At 38.7% G+C, this 20,457-nt stretch overlaps 1 protein-coding gene and 1 pseudogene across 1 annotated transcript; one reads left to right on the top strand and one right to left on the bottom strand.

Moving 5' to 3' along the window:
* The first annotated feature begins 960 nt into the window (after positions 1–960).
* LOC131681165 (uncharacterized) lies at positions 961–1,792 on the top strand. The gene is made up of 3 exons (XM_058961876.1): positions 961–1,132; positions 1,190–1,358; positions 1,417–1,792. Exons 1-3 carry the CDS (start codon positions 961–963, stop codon positions 1,790–1,792), a joined length of 717 nt encoding a protein of 238 aa, XP_058817859.1.
* A 3,374-nt stretch (positions 1,793–5,166) lies between these two features.
* LOC131681164 (uncharacterized) lies at positions 5,167–20,217 on the bottom strand (annotated as a pseudogene).
* Positions 20,218–20,457: the final 240 nt, after the last annotated feature.

The following is a 20,457-nucleotide window of genomic DNA, read 5'->3' as shown; positions in this document are numbered from 1 at the left end:
TAAGATATCGAGGGAATCTTGATACGAACGGATGGATGTGGGTCGTGATTTCATTCGGGTGGTGTCCCGGCTCATGTCAAATCAGTATTCGTTGGATGCGCATCGCCGGCGTATCGACCTCGTGGATAGCGGTATTGTGAATGTTGCAACAGTTATCGCGACATCGAACATGTTGTCTGGTTGTGCACCAAGTGATGTTGGATTTCAGCTAAAAGATTTCCTTCTACCAATATTCCGGTTCCAGATGTTCTTGCTAACCTATTTCTATAAACGATGAATATCCAAATTTAGTTATTTCTTCTCTTTTATTTTTTTCTATCATCTTCAGGCCCCTACTCCGAATTTGTCAGGAAATCTAAGTCTTTCCAAAATCGAATAGTGTTCTGTTTTTAACTGCTAAATCCATTGATCTTTCTTGTTTGAAAGGACAAGCTGTATTTCTATTCTTGAAAAATGTCTCTAATTGCCTCCATTAGTTTCAATAAAAGTCAATTAATATCTTGTATATTGATTTTTTTCCATATTTTTTCTTGATTCGGCTTGTAGTGGTAGCTTAACGGAGATTGATTATCCGTTGGATCTCGTGCATGGAACTTTCTGTTGCACGCGGAAACCTTCTTTCACGGCGGGGAAACGTTTAATTCACTCGTGTCTTTCATGTCGAGGTCATTATCGTTAAAGCGTTAATCTTTCGTTAATCTTTCGTTTACTGAACTGAGTTCGGCCAATAAAGGCCCAAACGCACTGGCGACGGAAGCGAAACGGCAACGGAAAGCAGCTGTCATTTATTATTTTAAATACATGCATGTCAACGCGGTTGTCCGCAATGATGACGGAACGGTAAACGCGGCGTAGTACTAAAAGTACAAAACCGCGTTTTTTTAAAAAAAATTCAAAAAGAGCGGCAATCGAAAACGCGGTAAGCAGTGATTCAATTCAAATTCTATTCGAAGCTTTATGATGGAGTACGATCTTGCGCAAGAGGAACTCACAAATCAAACCCATAATGGGAGATTGATAAACAGTATTAAAAAATACCCGGCAATTTATGCGAAATCCTCAAAAGAATTCCGAAATTCGATTCGGAAAGATGCGGCATGGCGTCATGTGGCTGAGGAAATGCAAATGACTGGTAAGTAATTTAACATTTTCTTTATGGGTAATATACTAACTAGCCTTTATTTTGCAGAGGCAGCTGTTAAAGCAAAGTGGAAAAATCTACGTGATCGGTTCGTCAAGGAGCACCGAGAAGTAACCGATTCCTCGTCTTCTGGTGCTGGAGAGGAAGAGGTATACGAATCTAATTGGCCATTGTACAATGAACTCCTCTTTCTTGCGGCCCATTGCAAAAATCGACCGTAAGTACATAATAAACTGTTTTCCAACAGACATAGTGCTTTGAATTTATGCTTCTAGAACTATCGGTAACTTTCGTGTCCTCAAGCGACAGGATACACCTGTTACTGCTGAGCCGTCATCATCAGCACAGGAAGTAGTACTCGAAGAGATTCTTGTAGAAGAGACGGAGTTAAACCACTCTCGAGCTGAAACAAACAAAACAAAGAAGCGAAAGATTGACATTGACGAGCTAATCCTTGCCATTTTGGATGACGTACAGCAGAGCATCGTTACCGGTCCTGCAAGCAGTGGAAATCGACACATGTCTTTTGGATCATACCTCGTAGACAGGATGGAAATGCAACCGCTGCATGTAGCCCGCGATTTGGAGGTGGAGTTCACCAACAGAGTGAATTCTCTGTTGGATCTGTACGCTGACCAACAAATTCAGTAGAATAATAAAAATAAAAGGATACAAAACCGACACGAATAAAATTTAAAATTGGGCAAAAACCATATTTTAGATAACAAGTCAAGAGAACTGAAGAGATTTTGATGTCGGAGGAAATGAGTATTTAGAAATCATTGTCATATTTTAAACCCTATTAAACCATTCTCATTCCTGAATCCTTCAAGGATGCTTTAAAAATCTTCTAAATCCTTCGAGACACCCAAACTGAATATTAAAAAACGAAGTAATAAGTAGAAACTGAAGATACTTGATAAAAAACGACATAAAAATGAATTTCTCTTCAAAATAAACAATAATTATAGAGAAAATTTAGAATAGGACGAAAGTAACAATGAGAGATTCTCTTTGGGGTCTTTCTCTTCTGTTCATTACTCGGTCATTTCAACATTTACTACTCCACTCTTTGCAAAATATTCTAATAAAAACCGTCGGCTTTCGATATGTACTGGAAAATTAGTGCAAAGTATTGTAATGACGCCGTAATAAACGAAAGAGAAAGTAAACAAAGAGAGGCTCTCAATGTTACTTACGTCCTATTGAAAATTTTCTCTAGAATTTATTATATATCTAATGCTTTTACTAATAGCATAATTATCCAATTCTTCCGATGACCCCGTTTTGCATAGTTGGCCCCTCTCGTTTTTAGCAACGCAGTTCAACTCGTCGAATTGCCGAATGTAATATTCAACATTGCTCTGAATTTGTATTGAGCTACTGTAAGAATCTGTGATAACAATTCAGTTGAATGACACTCGTAAAAATATTCAGTTAAAATGGAATTCCAGGTACTAGCTCAAACTAGTCGAATGGGGTTTAATGGTCCCACGAATCCTAGTATTTAGGATGGAATGTTATGATGAATACGGCATTATCATGTATTTAAAATTCGTGGAAAGATGAGAGCCGACTAAACTGGGTTGCATTATTCCTCCGGAACTAAAAAGACATCGTTCTACATACATTCATCACACCCTCAAATATATTCGATCCGAACGTTGCATACCTAGTTGCATACAAATATTTCGGTAACAATTTGGATACCCCTTCCTGTACTGTTTGACCTATCCACACTATTGAACGAAGTCACATCCCATGCGGCACAGTTCATGGTAGTGCAGTCGTAGATGTGGGTAAAGGTTTGATTTTACACCAACGCGGATCGCACCATCATACAAAAGTGTGGGATGTAATATTCCGACAGCAACGTAACAAAGGTTCATCCTTTTCTCCAAAATCACTCGCAATACAAGGAATTTCCTGCTCCAAAAAGTGAGTATATGTTCTAGGCAACACGGAGCTCAACGATTCGCTGCTGGGTACAAGTATATTCGATAATTCATAATCTTGCACTGTTGGCAAATGAGTGTCCTTCAGTACTTGAAGTAACTCCGCTTGGATATTTTAAAAGATAGTCAGTCGTTTTGAATATTTTTCGATTATGAGACACTAATAAAAATAACTCATCAGACATTTTTTATTCATATTTGTTTCGATCCCCAACTGAAAATAACGACTTAGACCTAGAAGTTTATAGTTGGATTTGACCAAAAGCTGCATCTTGACCGAAACTTTTACCTCCCGACCAGGCGTCCACAGCTATCGTATTTGTAGAAATCAATCAGACGCGAGATGGCTTTCATGACATCCGCCGATTTGTTGAACACGATAACGGCGGTCGTTCGAATGGTCAAAGTCCAGCAAAACATCACGGCAAGTATTCTTCGGGATGATCGGGCTAGACAAACCTTTTGCCCATTAGATTAACCCATTCAGCATGAACTCATCCGTTGTCGGGGTTAATCATGTTTTCCACGGGATAGACGTTTCCTCTTTCAACGCATACGTATTCTCGAAATACGGATACATCCAAAGCGAGCAAATCAAGCAAAACCATGGTGGAAAATCATCAGAGCTATAGGTTTTAAATAGTTGTCGGACAACCAACAATACCCGGAAATTAAACTTTAGGCGAGATTGCTTTCCGTCCATGACTCCATGTCATTAACGCAAATGTAAGCTCCAGATGCACATAAACGTAATTATAGGTGTTCTAGACGATGAACCTAGCATGATAAACTTCGGCAATTGCATCATACTCGATGCTCTTTACGATTTCTTTGCGCTGCAGCTGACTCCAAAATAAATGCACACAACTTTTTTATAATTTGGTGACACTTTAAACTTACGACTCACAAATTAATAATTCTGAAATAGAAAGTCAATGTTAATAATATTCAAATAAAACAACAGATACACTTAACAGAAAATTCGGAACCTCTATGAAACAACTCGCGAGATGACAATATTGACTAATAATTGTAATATATTATATGAATAAATGAGGAGAGTGTTATGTTATGTGAATTTTCCATCTGCGATTTAACCTCATTTGTAAGAATTCAACCCGAATTATTGGCAATATTGCAATAAAACCCAGTAAAGTTCAGCCGAAAATGAGCCGGAATTCTGGCTGGTTCTAGTTAGTATTCTGGCTCTAGTGACACAACCGATTCTAACTAGAATCGGTTGTGTCACTGTAGCTGGAATACGAATTAGAACCAGCCAGCAATTCGGCTCATTTTCCGGGTGAACTTTACTGGACATAACTGCGGATTAGTCCATTTCCCAGTTAAGTTCAGCCGGAAATGAACTGGAATTCTGGCTGGTTCCAGTTCGTACACGGGCTCCAGTGACATAACCGATTCTAACTAGAATCGGTTGTGTCACTGGAGCCGGAATACGAACTGGAACCAGCCAGAACTCCGGTTCATTTCCGGCTGAACTTAACTGGGTTTGACAACAAAGTTATTACACGCAAAACCAAAAAGCGTCTTTAATGGTATAAAAGTGACTTTAAAATATCGGGTGGGGATTTTTGACGTTATTTTGTTTTAAAAAATCATTTCTTTTAAATAGAGTGGACTGATTTTGATGCTTTATGCGTCAGAAAACCGCATATTCTTCTAGTTGTAACAATGGATATGCGAGCAACCTAGATGTTAACACCAGATTTAATCCGGATTGCGCTGGGGTAAGTCGGTTTGGGTTTTCATCTTACATAAAAATATGTTTATTATGATTCCATGTTGAAATCAACTAATTATAAATGTTTATTTTTAAGGTTGCACGGAGAATGCGCAAAATTCGCAAACGAAAAAAGCAGTTTTTTTCCACACCGTATGTCAGATCTTCATAAAAATCAATCAGCGTGTGTAGAATGTTGTTACAGTACTGCTGATTGATTTTTATGAAGATCTGACATACGGTGTGGAAAAAACTGCTTTTTTCGCGTGCGAATTTTGCGCATTCTCTGTGCAACCTTAAAGCGTAGTTCAATCATATTTGTGATAATATAGCTAACGAAATCATGTTTCTAATAAGTATTTTGCCAAAGCATCGCGCACGAAATATGCATCTCTAGATGCATTGTTTCCTCGCTGGATGAAATCTGCGCTGATTCCTTCGAGGGGATCAACGTGTGATCGCCACTCACCTGGTATGATTTTACCATTTTGTCCAATTTGATCTACAAATGAAGAGGTGCTAATAGGATCCTCCAGCGAGCCACCAAAATCCCAAAAGTATTTTTAATAGTCCTGCGCGCCCTGGAAAGTCTGTAGTTAAAATTTTCTTTGATCGCTTCCAGATTTCTTCCAGGGTAAGGCCGCATTAAATTTGCTTTCAATGGGAACGCTGCATCTCCCACTATGAAATAGGGAATCACTTCCCCATTTGATAGTGCAGCGGGTTGTGGTAGCCCTAGTTCCCCGTGTAATAAGTGACGTCCAAAAATGCTGTTAGAGAAAACGCTTCTGTCAGCATTTCCCCCGTAAGCTCCGATATCAACAACAATAAAATTGTAATTGGCATCACACATAGCCATCAGTACTATGGAGTACTGCTTTTTATAATTGTAGAATAATGATCTCGAATTATGTGGGCAGGTTAAGGACACGTGTTTACCATCGACAGCAGTACAGCAATGCGGTAGATTCCAACGAGTCTCAAACTCTGTACTGAAATGTTGCCACTTTTGTTCTTCTACTTCTGGCAGATAAAAGTCTTTCAACTCATCCCACAGCGTTTCTGTCACTTCTTGCGTTATTTCTCTTACCGTTGTGACACCAAGTCGAAAGTCGATACACAAAAGATGCTGGATCCACCCGATAAGTATCTGTAGTTTAATAAACTCGCATATAGATAGAATTAACAGGTTTGTAAATTTACAACTTACGTCAGGGTTAAGAACAGCCAGCACCCCGGTGATATCGGTGTTCGAATTGAAAATTTTTCAAGCCTGTGTCTGATTCTGCCTAGCAGCATATCGAAGACGGATGGCGACATTCTCGTACAACGAAAAAAATATTCCGGATCACGTTCTCTCATCAGCGGGAATGCAGTTTCATAAAATCCCTCCGCGGATCTGTTTTGGTTCGATGGTCGTACCCACCAACGCCGTTCACTCCTGCTTCGCAAGCTCTGAAGCTCCCGTACTCGTCGAATGGTTTGGATTGCCTTAAGGGCAAGGAGAATGTTTGTTGGCATACCGACTACTTCCACTGGGAAACACAATGGCACTTTTTCTAGTTTATTCTGAGTAAACACTTGCTAAAAATTTGCAATACTATTCCGTATTATTGCTGTATTGACCAAGGAATGTCTTGCGTTGCCTTGCAAATATTCACTACGTTGAGTTCCATATCAACATTTGAATAGGGCTAATAAGATTTGTAAACAAACTTTTGTTTTGCTGATTTCTCCTAATTTGTTATCATTTCAACACAGAAAACATTTGAAATTGATTCTACCAAGGATAAAGATGTTGATTCATGTGTATTTTTCATGAAATTCAACTCGGTAGCGGAATAATGAGCGAAATAAGTTTGTTTACAAAAGTCTCATTAGCCCTTTTGAAGAATTACTATTGAGTTTTGGTAAAGAAAAATCGTTTGGTTTTGATCAAAATCTGTCAACAAGGAAATGTCAAACGCTAACCACGCTCTAACCGCTGATGTTCATTGCGTTTTGAATACGCGGCAATGGTCGCGGTTTTTTTTAGTACAAACCGCGACAATTCCGCGTACCATTGCCGTTCCGCTTCCGTCGCCATTGCGTTTGGGCCTTAAAACGGTTTGTCCGGAGTTTCCCCTCAAAGTTAATTTTGACAGTTGGCTGATACGCCCAAATCATATGTTTATTGAAACAAGTACTAATAGATTTATACAGATAACAATTGACTGACAACAGGTAAAAACGCGGTCAAATATGTTGGCGTATGTCACTGTCATCGCGTGGATTTCAGTGACGTGCCCTGTGGAATTGCTCCTGGGTGAGTAAAGCCATGTTACCAGAGAGCTTTTTCAGCTTTTGTTTTTTTATTTTCCATCGACGTTTATTTTAATCACCGACTCCACCATCTAGACCCTAGATATCGGCCTATAAACACATGTACCCTTCCGAAAGAAGACGTTAACACAGATTTTGTGCCTCAGAAAAACTCAACGATTCAACCCAGACCCGCTGGGGTAAGTGGCGGTCACGCTCAACACCCAAGCGCCGTTAAGTCGCACTTGTGTTACTATGAAACTGAGAACTATGAAACTATTTTCTTAATTTCAAATATTTACAGTTGAAATTTGCGTGTCGTGAACTCAAACATATTCGCTATTTATTATTCCACGTAACATTTGAAAACAACACCATTTGTAGTGCATAAATCTGAATGGGACTAACAGGACCGTAGGGTGGTCTTCTAGGGCCTTAGTTGTTCGCCATTTTCGTGTTTACATTGGCTTTTTTCAGTTCAACTCTCGAACAATAATTAATTGTGTACCTGGAAATGGCACACTTAGCCTGACTTATCTTATGATTTATCGTCACTTATTTTATAGAGCAGATCATGACTTCAGTGCTCTCACCCCGGAGGTTAACGCCTTTTATGGGGTCCAACCCGGCTAACCGCACGCTACGTGCCAGCGTGTGTTTCTCGGGCACACTTATCTTACTACCCAATCGGGCCAAAAAAGTGGCACCGGCTCTGGATCTCTCATACCGATTACTCATCCCATATCTCATGTGATATCTTAAACCCGTTAGTTTAAGTCTAACTTAACCGTAAAAAATCGTTATTTAATTCAAACTCCTTCCAAATTACCCTGATTTGGGTCCCTTCATACTGCTACACTCCAGGGAATGTGGAAGCGAACACACAAATCAAACAGATGTAAAATCCTGCAACTCTTTCTGGACGAAGACTGTCACTATATAACCCGCCTTAACTATCGGTCCTCGTTGATCTTGGAGTTGCTCCCAAAGGATTTTCACCAAAGCATCTCCAAATCGAAACACAACATCAACTCGATGGCACGTGGTCACAGCCAGAACACAGCAGTCAATTAGTATCATTCATCTTATTTTCCCCAGCGCAACTCATCCCACGACCTTCTGCGAAAACCGATCTGATGGAAATAGAATCCTCATTGAAGAAATAATAATAATGGCCAACACGAGCCAAATCGAAGCAAACCCCTTTCCAGGCAGGATAGTTTATTTTTCTTCCTCTCATCGCAACTATTTACCCTGTCTGTCCCTGGCTGGCTCAGCCCAAAATCTGAAGTGCCTATGAAGCAAAACCCTTCTTATTCCGACTGCTCTATTCCATCAGTCAGTCAGTGTGCGCTAGAAGCAACTGTTTGGATGCTGCCGCTGTTGCTATCCAAACAAGCAGAATCTCGAAAGGTCCCTAAGAATGGACGCAGTTTACTAATGATCGTCTGTCTGACGTTCGGCAATGCTCGAATGCAACCCAGGCGGGCGCGCTCCGTTAGGCTTCTAGACTCTGAAGCGCAGATGTTGTGCTGCTGCCGTTGCTTTCTTCCGCTAGCTCCGAGCACTGTTGATTGAGACCCAAAGTGAAAATAAACAAAAAGTCAAACTGAGTCCAAGACGTCGAGGATGTTTCTGGTTGAAAGGAAAATTAGTCGAAAAAATAAACAAACGATGTAATTTCGCTCAATACTTTCGATTGTTTGTTGGGTGTCTTCTGCGAAATTCGTTGTGACCGAAAAGCCACTCACAGGAAATGCAGAGGAAGTCCATCCTTGTCCTTGTCTGTTGTGCTAGAAATTTGCTAATGATGGTACAGCAGTATGGTGAAGAAGATACTTTTGATGAATGAGTTAATGGTTGCAGTTCGAAAGGAGTGAGTGATCCAGCTGAAAGACAATTTGTCAAATGGGACAAATTGTTGTGAGTTGTGAATGTACGGATTTTCAGTTGAAAGTTATTGTTTTTTCATTCACTTTTACATGTATACGTTGTTTTTGGCTTACTATCAAATCTGAACTAGATTCCTTCCGTTTTGTAGGGCGTTACGCGAACGTTCAAGGAGAATCAGCCTTGCGTTTCCATCATACCTTATATCGATGTGAGCTGTGATTCATCATCGTATGGAAAAGGATACTTTTCTTCATAGCATGTTCATAGTTTTATGACATTTACAGCCTAATTCTACATTTCAAGCGATTGGACAACAGTTTGTTAGTTGATTAAATATGATAAGACGTCTGTATTTGTTTTCGTTGTGGTAGGTACTTTTTCTTTCCTGTGATTGTTCATACTACTGACACGCAAGGGCTTGATCGTCTTTAGTTCACATCGTGGTCTGACCACAGATATATCCAGGTTGCAGATTGACGAGCGATGTAATAAAGTGTTACAACCACATCCCCCCCCCCCCCCCACTCGAACAAGGTTGCTAATGCCTTGGCAGAAGTTCCTTAATTTATCCACTATAACAAAAATCATTTCTCAGTGTATTATAACATGACTTTGCATTAAGTGCTGTCGATCCTCATTATCACCTTTATTTTCGCCAAAATCGTGCGATACGTTATTCATGGGAAAACTCCAAAATGTACAACAATGATGTCTTCTGAGATGTTTTATGATGGTTGAAGATCTTCATTTTATTGGTATAGGTATAGTGATTAATCTTCATTTAAGTGCAATATTTTTTTAAAGTATAAGAAACAAGATAGTCTTATGAAATGCTGGCGAGCTCGTTTTTGCGAATCCTTATTGAAGAAGACCAGAACTTTCTATTTGTAATACTCTCGAAGTTATTCGCCATTGTTTTTGAATGACCGCCTAAAACATTAATATTGCAGATAAAGCTTCAGAATACTCTAAGAAGTTATTCAATTTTCTAGTTGTTAGATAATTTTTGATAAAAATAGATAGATGCAAAAAAAAATATTTATGGGAGTCATCCAAAAAAAAAAGCTTCAACTTCCAAGGTATTAAAAGAAAGGGTTGGTGTATTCAGTGAATATCCGAAAAACAATCTACAATTTTGCCGACTTCGTCAGATTATTTCATCTGGCCAAAAAAAAATTATGAAATCTCGCTTCTAGGATTCTAAATACACTATGGACGTAAGCTCAGACGTTTAAGCGTGAACAATTAGTTACTATTCGAATCACCATTTTTTATACAAAATGATCGAATCACTTCAAAAATACACGAAATAAGCCAATACTTTTTTGTGGAACATGCCGAACTGATCACGATGATATTTAAAGTTATATTAAAAAAATCCAATACATGTAGGGATCCTGGAAAATTGCTGACGTTCGCCTACAATTCTTCTTGTCAATATTAATGTTTGTGGCATACATGGTATGTGACACAATAATTATAGCGACCAGGCCAACTGTGCAGCGTACAGAATGAAGATGATTCAAAATTATACGGCAATGAAATTATTCATCTGACGAAGAATTTAATCAACGAATCATTTTGAACCTTAAATAAGGAAGAAACGTGGACAACGGAGGAAGGAAGAAACGTTTGGGAGTGACTTGGTTAAAAATGTTAATGTCACTCCTTTGGTCTTCCTTTCTGGGATAAGACAAAGGTATTTAAACTTGTCCTGGCTAATGCGCCTAGGTTATAGCGCTTTTACTCGCTCTAAAAAATTCACCATTAAGGCTCATTCTTAAATAACGTTGAAGATAAAAACTTTGCGTCTTTAGCGAAGGTGTTGGCAAAAATATGCTCTACAACTTTGTTGAAGACAAAATATTATATGGTCGATGTTAACTTAGAACGAACTAAGTCGCAAAATCTAAAAAAGTGAGATAATAAAAACGGGTGTTCAATAAAAAATGCGATTTTTTTCAGTCATGTAGTTAAAAAACAAACAAAAAATTCGCTGCGAATTCAGTATTTTTTATTAAAAATATGTTCATTCTTAAAAAAACGTCAATGAATACTGAAGAAGGGTCCGCCGTACGACGCAATTTAGTCGCGATGTTCTCACAAGAGCGCTGGCGTCCATCTTCCGGATACAATGCCGGATCTTTATGGTGAACTGCTTCTTGTACTTGGCCCAATTATTTTTGTACACTAGGGCACTGAGGGAGCCGAAAAAATCCTCAATGGGACGGCACTGGGGAAAGTTGGTCGGGTTCCTTTCTTTCGGCACGTACGGTATCTTTTTCTGCTCAAAATACTCCAGCGTCTTCTTGGCGTAATAGGAAGACGCCTTGTCCGGCCAGAAGACGTACTTCCCATGCGCATGATGTCCTTTAAGAAAGGCAGAGGAATTTTCCCAAGACACTCCTCCTGGTACACTTGTTCATTGATGGCCAGACCGCTCGGCTTGAACCACGAATTTGAAATCCTTTTGTCCGATATGGCGATGTACAGGATAACTTTTTTTTAAATTTATGCTTAAACTTATATTTTACTTCGGGAGATGTGGCCGACTTGTCGCTAGAATAGTAGCTGTCATTTCCTGGAATGTGGGTCCTCGAGAACGTAAAGTAATTTTCGTCGTCCTGCACTGCGATTTCACGATCGCTATCTGCTCGTCTGTGTACTCGGGAGACCGAGTCTTCTTCTGACAGATGATGTCCTGCATCTTGAGGGTTCGGTGAATCAAGGTGTGGGAGCAGTGATATTTTCGGCCGGCATCACGCAATCTCGCTCCGTCCTTGTTGTCGAACAGCTTTTTTAACGCTTCCTTCTTCTTCTTCGTCATTATCTTTGCCGGCTGGCCGCTACCGCCTAAGGGATACCAGGATCCGGTAAATAGTACACATGGGCTTGGTACTTTTTTCCACGATGACCATGCGTTTCGTAAAACCGTGCTTGTTACTTCGACGCCATCTTCGATTGAACTGCCAGCACCCGAGCGAAAAGAAACATGCCACCCATTTCTAGGGAGTCCAGCGAGGAATTCTCTTGGAGAAAAACCTTACGCTCTTTACTTTAATTATAGAAAGGTATTGAAATTATTCTCATTTTGTTATTGAACACCCGTTAGCACTGGGTGGAAGATTTCTTCAGCTACATTAGACTGTTGTCAGATTTGGAATATGTCACAATAGCAAAGAGTTATGGCAAAACATAATTTCGAATTATAGCTTAACGAATGCTGCGATTAACACTTTAAACTCGTTTTTCTCGAAATCAATATTATATCCTTAGCCCGGTATGACTTAACAATGACCATATGTATTTGCAAGAATCTCACTTTTAAGAAGATTAATCGTTAAAATCACAACACCATATGAAAGGGGGTTTTAATGTCTACAATTCCCTCCGAAGACGTCATTGACTCCAATTTTACGATTAAAGCGTTAATAATTAACGAGGAATTCCACGAAGATACGTCTGAAAATCTCCAAAATCGTGACCTCTTATATTCCGATGAAACTTTGCAGGTGTCACCGGCATGGAAGACTAAACATTTTCCACAGTCAATTAGATTATTTTGACTCAAGCGCAATTTTTTAAAAGGGCGTAGACGTCTCTACGTGCATTCATTTCATTTTTTTGTTTGGTTACTCTATTTACTATCTGAGAAGGAGTGATCCGTAATGAATACTTCTCCACGGAAAAAAATATACACTGAAAAAAATGTTGCGTCATTTTTCACAATAAAAATTTATGTGAAAAATTTTAAATTGCACCCATTTTTTATTTAATTTTTTACATTTTGTCAACAAATGCCTAATAACAAAAGCAACATTTTGAATATAATTGCGTGTACTAACTAATTGGTGCAATTTTATTACAGAATGTAATTCTAAGTATCATTTTAAATCAAAATGCATTTAACAAAAATCTTCCAAAATGCGAGCGTTTTCGAGATATTTGGAATTTGCTCCAACAAAAAAAAATTACTTCTAGTAATTATGCCTTTTATAAAAGTTATTCGCGTTACCCCATCATAAAATATCAACAATCTAATGTTTACCATTTAAAGACGCAAAAGAAACTTTTTCAGTGTATTTGAATCATGGAGAAGCTTTCGATAACAAAGTTTTCCTAACAACAACATATGACACATTTTTATAATTCATACTGTTTGCAGTTATATTTATGAATATGATTCTAAACGCCATTTTAAATCAAAATGCTCACAACAAAAATTTTCTGAAATGCAGTAGCTCTCGAGATATTTAAAGTTTTGCTTTAACAAAACAAATATTTTGTTTTATTATTACCTTTGCATAAGTTATTCGCGTTTCTCCATCAACAACAATACGTTTTCCAAAAGGCCCATAACATTTCCTGTAACTTTCTCTTTCAATATCAAGGCGATATAGTAAACCATTTGAAAGCTACATCGTCGCTGTTGTGCTATCTTATGACAAGCGCCATTTTGCACATTTCGAGAAATACGATTTTTAATGTTTGATATTGAAAATGTTGAAACTTATAAATGGTATAAACAATTCAAAGAAGACAATTGATGCCTCTATCTATTCTGTATTCATTTCCCAAATATTACGAGGATCAGTTGACTATGTTGCGAGTTTTCACTATAAATGTAAACAAAAGTCGCACTCACACGTGTCATAGGTGTGTATTGATGACAAAATTTGTATGGCGTGTCATAATCGTGCATGGAAAATTTTCCATAGAAAAAAATCATCAATTATTACCTTTTATTCATAACTTTGGCTTCAGTTGGTCTATAAACAAACGGTGAGATGCATTTTGAAGGAAATGAGTCAGGGAATCTAGAAATAATAGTTATTTTTGGTTACAGTGTTGCCAAATATGACATATTTCCAGTTTAAAACTTAAATTGCATTTTTTTCACAATTCGTGCATTTTTGTTTTGAAAATGATTATGCCATTGTGTTTCTCAGATAGTTTTACATATAGAAACATCTTATACATCAAGGTAATTTGAGCCAATCCCCAGACACAGTCATTTGAAACAAAAAATTAGAAAATTAAGTAATGTGGCATATCTAACTCAGTTTACCCCAAAATGGCGTTTGTCATAAGATAGCACAACAGCGACGACATGAAAACAACCATAATATGATTCAACTAGATAGTTTAATCTTTCTGGTAGTTTATCCCAAAAAATGTGTTTCCCAAAATTGTTTATGTGGTATTTTACACTCGCGTGATGAATTGCAAGCGCTTCACCAATATACGGTTCCTTTCACTCAATTTTCACTTCATTTTCAATGCGCTGCATTTTGGAAACAATGGTTTTAAACCGTACAAAAAATAAACAAACGAAAGATGTCAGTCAAACGTGCAGCATGCTGTGATGAGCACATTAAAATCATCATAAATACGTGCGTACAACGCAAAAGTATGTTGGTAGCTGATTCTCGATGTCATACTGGTCAGAACTGAATAAATAGCACTACTGTAAAAATGAAGGAATTGAATGAAATTCTTGCATAAAATTCTCTTACGTGTGATGCTTAGTCTCTCGATGTTTAACCCTTTATAAAGCCCAGAGTTTGGGACTATTAATGGAAACACGGTTCTTTCACTTAGTTTAGAATATATTTACTAGACTGGTTCATTTTTTGACTTTTAGCTTCACCAGGCTCTACTGATTCCTTTTATGGTCCTTAGTAATTGTACAAATTTTGTTACCGATCGGTTGTGTCTACGGACCCTCCAAAAATTTCAAAGTTCATATGGGAGTTTGTATTGAAAATCGGTTAACATTGAAAATAAATTCATAAAAAATCACCTCATCAATCAATTAATCAGAACACTATTTATTTCTAAAGGTATTCTTCTACTGAACACATTCGGGTAACATTGTAAGTTTATGAAAATTCTTTGAGAAAAATTATTAACTAAAGAAGCAGCATGGCTTCAAAACAAGTGGATTTTATTATTGATCATAGCAACCCTGTTTGAATAGCTGTAACTTCCATTTGCGACCGGTGGGTGGTAAGTCTAGTTTACACTTGTATAACGATGGAGCTACTCAAACAGGGTTGCTATGATCAATAATAAAATCCACTTGTTTTGAAGTCATGCTGCTTCTTTAGTTAATAACTTTTCTCAACGAAGTTTCATAAACTTACAATTTTCCCCGAATGTGTTCAGTAGAAAAATACCTTTAGAGATAATCAGAGTTCTGATTAATTGATTGATGAGGTGATTTTTGAAGAATTTATTTTCAATGTTAACCGATTTTTCATTCAAATTTCCATATAAACTTTGAAATTATTGGGTGGTCCGTAGACACAACCGATCGGTACCAAAATTTGCACAATTACTAAGGACCATAAAAGGAATCAGTAGAGCCTGGTGGAGCTAAAAGTCAAAGATTGAACCAGTCTAATATTTACATTTATTTCGTAGTAAAAACTGTTTTGAAAATACTAGAAAACTACGCAGAACAGACCCGTGCGAAGAATTTGCGCTTTGTGATTTGTTACCCTTTTTTAAACCGTTGTATAATTGGTACGTTGAGCCACTTAGCGTTTTCCATATTTCAATGTGGGATCATTTCAGCGAAAACGCTAACTGATTCTGCTGAGATAGCGGTGGTCGCGATTGTCATGGCAATTACCCTGAAAGTACTGGCTAGTTTCATTCGATCCCGCTGCGTCATCGGCGCTGCAACCCAGACAGAACCTCCGTACCTTAGAATCGTCGAGGATACAGCGATTGTTACTGCTTGTTTTGGCGCGTTCTGATCTTGTTTTTGTTTCTACTAAAGAAGTTGTCATATTAGGGTCATTCGCTTTTTTTGGATTAGAAAAACTCGTAACCCTATGTGTAGGGCTGGAAATAATTTCCAGTTGAAGACTATCAACACCAACTACGCTATGTCCTGGTCTGGCGGTTCAGAAAACGCAAAAACAAATATTCCTATGACACAGTTCACAGAAAATTTAAAAAAAGTGCAGCGAAAGCAGAGGATTACTAAACCATACATTTTTACTTTTAAGATAAGATGGAATTAATAAAAAAATAAATGACCAGAACCGTCTCATGGATTATTTAATAGCAAAAAACAGCGAAAACACATAGTACAAATTTTGGTTTTTCGGATGATCTGAAACGTTTTCTTCGTAATGTTTTTGCTTGTAAGAGTACATCCACAAAAAGATGACCACAAATGTCACCAAACTGTAGAACAATCGATTTGCATAAGCAGGCCAGGCTTAGTGTGGCTTCAACTATCTGCACGTTCCATTAGCCGAATAAGCTTGACAAATTTCAAAAAAAAAAAAATCCACATGCGTACACGCTCAAAAGCAGTAATGAATGAACTGCGGTTTGCGATTACGAGTTTAGCAATGGAATTCAAAAGAACCAACCATCTACCTGCCGCTCGGTTATCTTTGCCTGCCAAATCTAAATCCGATAAATGCAAATTTGCTGCCCGATGACCATCCGTTTGCTCATGATGTCGGTTGGATGGTCACATAATCAGATTATGATTAGGTGGGACAGAGATGTCTTTTTTTCTGTGTGCTTGCTGCCGTTCGGGTTCGAGGCGAAAAAGAAAACATTACCGGCCTACTTAAAGAATCCTTCATAAAATACTTGTCACCGAAGCATAACAAATTATCTTTGATGATCACTTCCGTGAGAGAAATCTCTATCCTGGCGAATACCAGTAGCTTCATCGGCGAAACAAGAACAATTGACTTTTTAGTTTTTTTTTTTGCCCTACCAACCTCATCAATCATAACTGGCACTTCCGGAGGTTGTGTAATTGAGCGTGGAAAAAAATTTCAGTTATCTGTATTCAATTCGTTAGAACGTTCGGTTCCGACCCTGAAATCAAAAACCATGTGGGTGGCTGGTTAAGCTAGTAGGTTAAACAGTTATGTCTTCTGTTGAAATATACCGCACAGCGAAACTGAAAAACACCGGTCATCAGATGGTCGAATATTTGTGAATACACGTGTTTGAATCGCCGCCACAGACCGTTATCGGTCAAAGCCGCCTTTAGGGTTTGTGCCTATGCAACAAGTAGAACGCACGAAAATAGATTGCGATCCAACTGGTTTTATGTAACGGGTAGATTATGCGACCCTTTGTGTCAACTGTTTGATGCAATTTCGCATACCTTAAGTGAAGGTCAAAAGGAAACAAACAAATTTTGGAACCTGTTAGTAATTATGTAACATTATATGTAGACTAGTTCAAAATTGTAGTTAAGCTTCTCGCTTGAACTGCGTTGAAATCATCACCATACGAATCTACTCTGAAGAGACTTGAATGCGATGTGAAGTGACAAACCCTAAAATGAAATCACATTGTGAACAGCTTAACTGTACTCTAACTCATTTTTGTCAACGGTTCTCTAATAAAACCACCTTTTTCTGTCAACTTTCCGAAGTCAATCAAGCGTTCTCTTTTACCGTTTTTATCATCGATTAAGTGTTGATTTGCAACGCCTTTTTGCCATCCGACAGTCAAACAAAGATCGATTCAACCAAAAAAAAAAATCTGAATAGGCTAAAAACCAATAAAAGGTACACCTTTCCCTATCGATTGCCTGGGACGATGCACATGCGTTGAATAAATAAACACAAAAAGAGAGCAATCGTGTGGGTCCGATGTGTGGGATTGAATTGAAAATAAATTTGGAAGCCACGACAGCGACGGGGCGTAGACAGGATTAAAATTGAAAACGGTCCTACCGGGCATCCCTCGGGTTTGTTAGTTTTTGCCTATTTCGGAAAGGGTTTTTACCGTTCATTCGGTCACATGCTGTCTTTTGGCATGAGCGTGATGCGTATTTATGTATGCAGGCAAAATGAGGGGGCGAATGTTCCCGGAAGAGAATGTAGAGTAGATTGGTTGATAAATTGTAGAATTTGGTAGCTATAGAAAATGTGTGTAGGGGGTTGCGGATTTCGAAACAATTATCTGAAATTTTCTGAATTTAATCGCGTAAGGCAGCTTAGTTGAGAAATAATGTGCGCGCCCCGTTTCGGTATTTAACTTTTTTTTCGATCACAACATTCAGCAAATCCGTTTCAATATTCAATGAGCTGTAAAAAAAACTTGGGAACCACGTTTAGATTTACCATTAAACGAACCTGCTACAACGAACCAAAGCACTACGATCAGTTTCTTCCCGAGCGGAAAATTAGGATTTAGCAAATTTGTGCGTGAAGAACACTTAAATAATGTCAGATTTTGTGTTTCGACTTCGTCTCACCAGTAACGTAGCAGATCATCTTGGTCGTTAGCTAAAGTGATATTTTGGCAACTTTCTATTTCCAATGTTTATTTATCATTTAGTCAGTGTCTTACACACTAGTTTTCGAATAGAAAACTGAAAACATTTCGTATGTTATTGAAATCATAATGCTGGTATACTTCACTAAAATGTCTAATGCAGGAGCTGAATAACTTGTTGTATCCGTTTGATGCGCAGTAACTCGCAGAAACTGATGATTTCGAAACTGGCGGTATGGGGTGTTGAAGTTTGTCTCCTACAGGAACAATCGATGTTACCAGATAACATGTCGTACGCAGCAGGTTTGCATCTAATTTATACACAACATTGTTGTCCAAGTTTAATTGTGTCGTAATGGACACCAGGCTACCTTCTCATCTCGTTCAGAGCAAAAACTGAAAATCGTTCCGCTATAGAGACTGGCTTATAAGCCCTAAATTAAGAGAGAGTTAAAATTTTTGTAAATAATTCGACCGTCAGCAGCAGTGATTCAATGTGGAGGCAATGTTCGACTCCCGGAGGAATTATTTTGTAAAAGTCAGTTTCCCCATATGGAATCCCATTGGCCGCAAAAATATAGTTTCACCGGTCGAGCTAAGAATTTGCTTACTTACCTTACCGTTCAGGCTGGAGCCTTGTTGTCTCTTGCTGAATGCAGAAGCCGTCTTCGCTCCACTCGGTCCATTGCTGCTTGTCGCCAGCCTCACAGTCTTCGAAGGGTCCGCAGGTCGTCCTCTATCTGATCGAGCCACCGTGCTCGCTGTCAGCCCCGTCTTCTTGTTCCAGTAGGGTCGCCCTCAAGAATCATCTTCACCGGGTCGTCGTCTGACATTGTCCAGCACACCGCAAACGTCCTATTTTTGCGTTATGCGCGATGAATGGTTCTTCCAGCAGCTGATGCAACTCATGGTTCATTCGCCTGCGCCACGTCCCGTCTTCCATCTGCACGCCACCATAGATGGTACGCAACACCTTTCATTCGAAAACTCCAAGGGCGCGTTGGTCCTCCACGAGCATAGTCCAGGTCTCGTATTAGACCACCAGTCTAATCTGCGTCTTGTAGATAATTATCTTAGTGCGGCGGCGAATTTTGTTCGAGCGAAGCGTCGACTGGAGTCCAAAGTACGCACGATTTCCCGCCAAGATCCGTCTCTGAATTTCTCTGCTGGTATCATTGTCGACGGTTATCAGTGAGCCCAAATACACGAATCAGTCGACCATCTCGATTTCGTCACCGTTAAGGTTCACATTGTCGTCTCTAGAACTTCTTCCTCGTCCCTGGGCTATGATGCGAGTTAGAAAGCCATATGGTCAGGTACTCAACAAATCAAACAAAATGCATCCTTATGGTCGTTAAAACGTGTCAAATTGGATTTCTAACAGCTTCCGAGACAGAAGTTTTAGGTCTGCTGAGATGTTCCCAAGAAATATACATTTGTTTTTGCGGATAACTATGCTGGTAAGTTGTTGATCTGGCAGGGAATCTGTATCTGTGGCCAGAAGCCTTCGATTTTCATGGCAATCAACCAAAGTTTGCAATTAGCGCTCGTTTTCACAATAAGCAATTTCTCGCACATCATTTTCTTTCATAGTAGGCACTTCGTCCATATGTCCATATCCATCCATATGTTCACGAAAGGGAGAACAATAAATACAAGATTCTTAGAAATGTGGCACATACTTATGCGTGTATTTGCTTAACCTTTCATTCAATCGAATAATTTTATAAGTATGAAGAAAAGGCAATAAAATTTTATTTTGCGAAAACAACTGAAACAAATCATTCGTCTTTATTTTGACGAAATCCACGCACTTTTTTGATGACTTCGTTCACGGCCTTGGCCTGCTGATTCCTCCAATTCTTCAACCGACCAATGTCGCTAGAGATTGTGCTCTTTATCTTCAGATTCCGTTTCATTATCGCCCAATATTTCGCTATTGGACGGAGCTGGGAGAAATTTAGTGGTTCTGCTCTTTTGGGATGAACTGGACTCCATTGTCGTATCATTGTTGCACATTCTGAATTGGATGTGAGAGGCAGAGTTAGCTTCCCGCGTATAGTGTTTGTTTATTTGTAGTATTTTTCGTGGTTTAACTATAATTAGTGTATCTAGTCATTGTGCATTTTGTTAATAAACTACGTGTCTACAGTCTACAG

This window comes from Topomyia yanbarensis, chromosome 2 (genome assembly GCF_030247195.1).
Source record: "Topomyia yanbarensis strain Yona2022 chromosome 2, ASM3024719v1, whole genome shotgun sequence".
Lineage (NCBI taxonomy): Eukaryota > Metazoa > Arthropoda > Insecta > Diptera > Culicidae > Topomyia > Topomyia yanbarensis.
Note: the sequence above shows the minus strand (reverse complement) of the source record. Positions and strands in the feature narration are given on the sequence as shown.

Excerpts from the sequence above, each read along its gene's own strand:
- LOC131681165 (XM_058961876.1), top strand. The coding sequence starts at position 961 with ATGGAGTACGATCTTGCGCAAGAGGAACTCACAAATCAAACCCATAAT. Across the intron at positions 1,133-1,189 it reads TGAGGAAATGCAAATGACTG|AGGCAGCTGTTAAAGCAAAG; the intron begins GTAAGTAATTTA and ends TTTATTTTGCAG. Across the intron at positions 1,359-1,416 it reads GCCCATTGCAAAAATCGACC|AACTATCGGTAACTTTCGTG; the intron begins GTAAGTACATAA and ends TTATGCTTCTAG.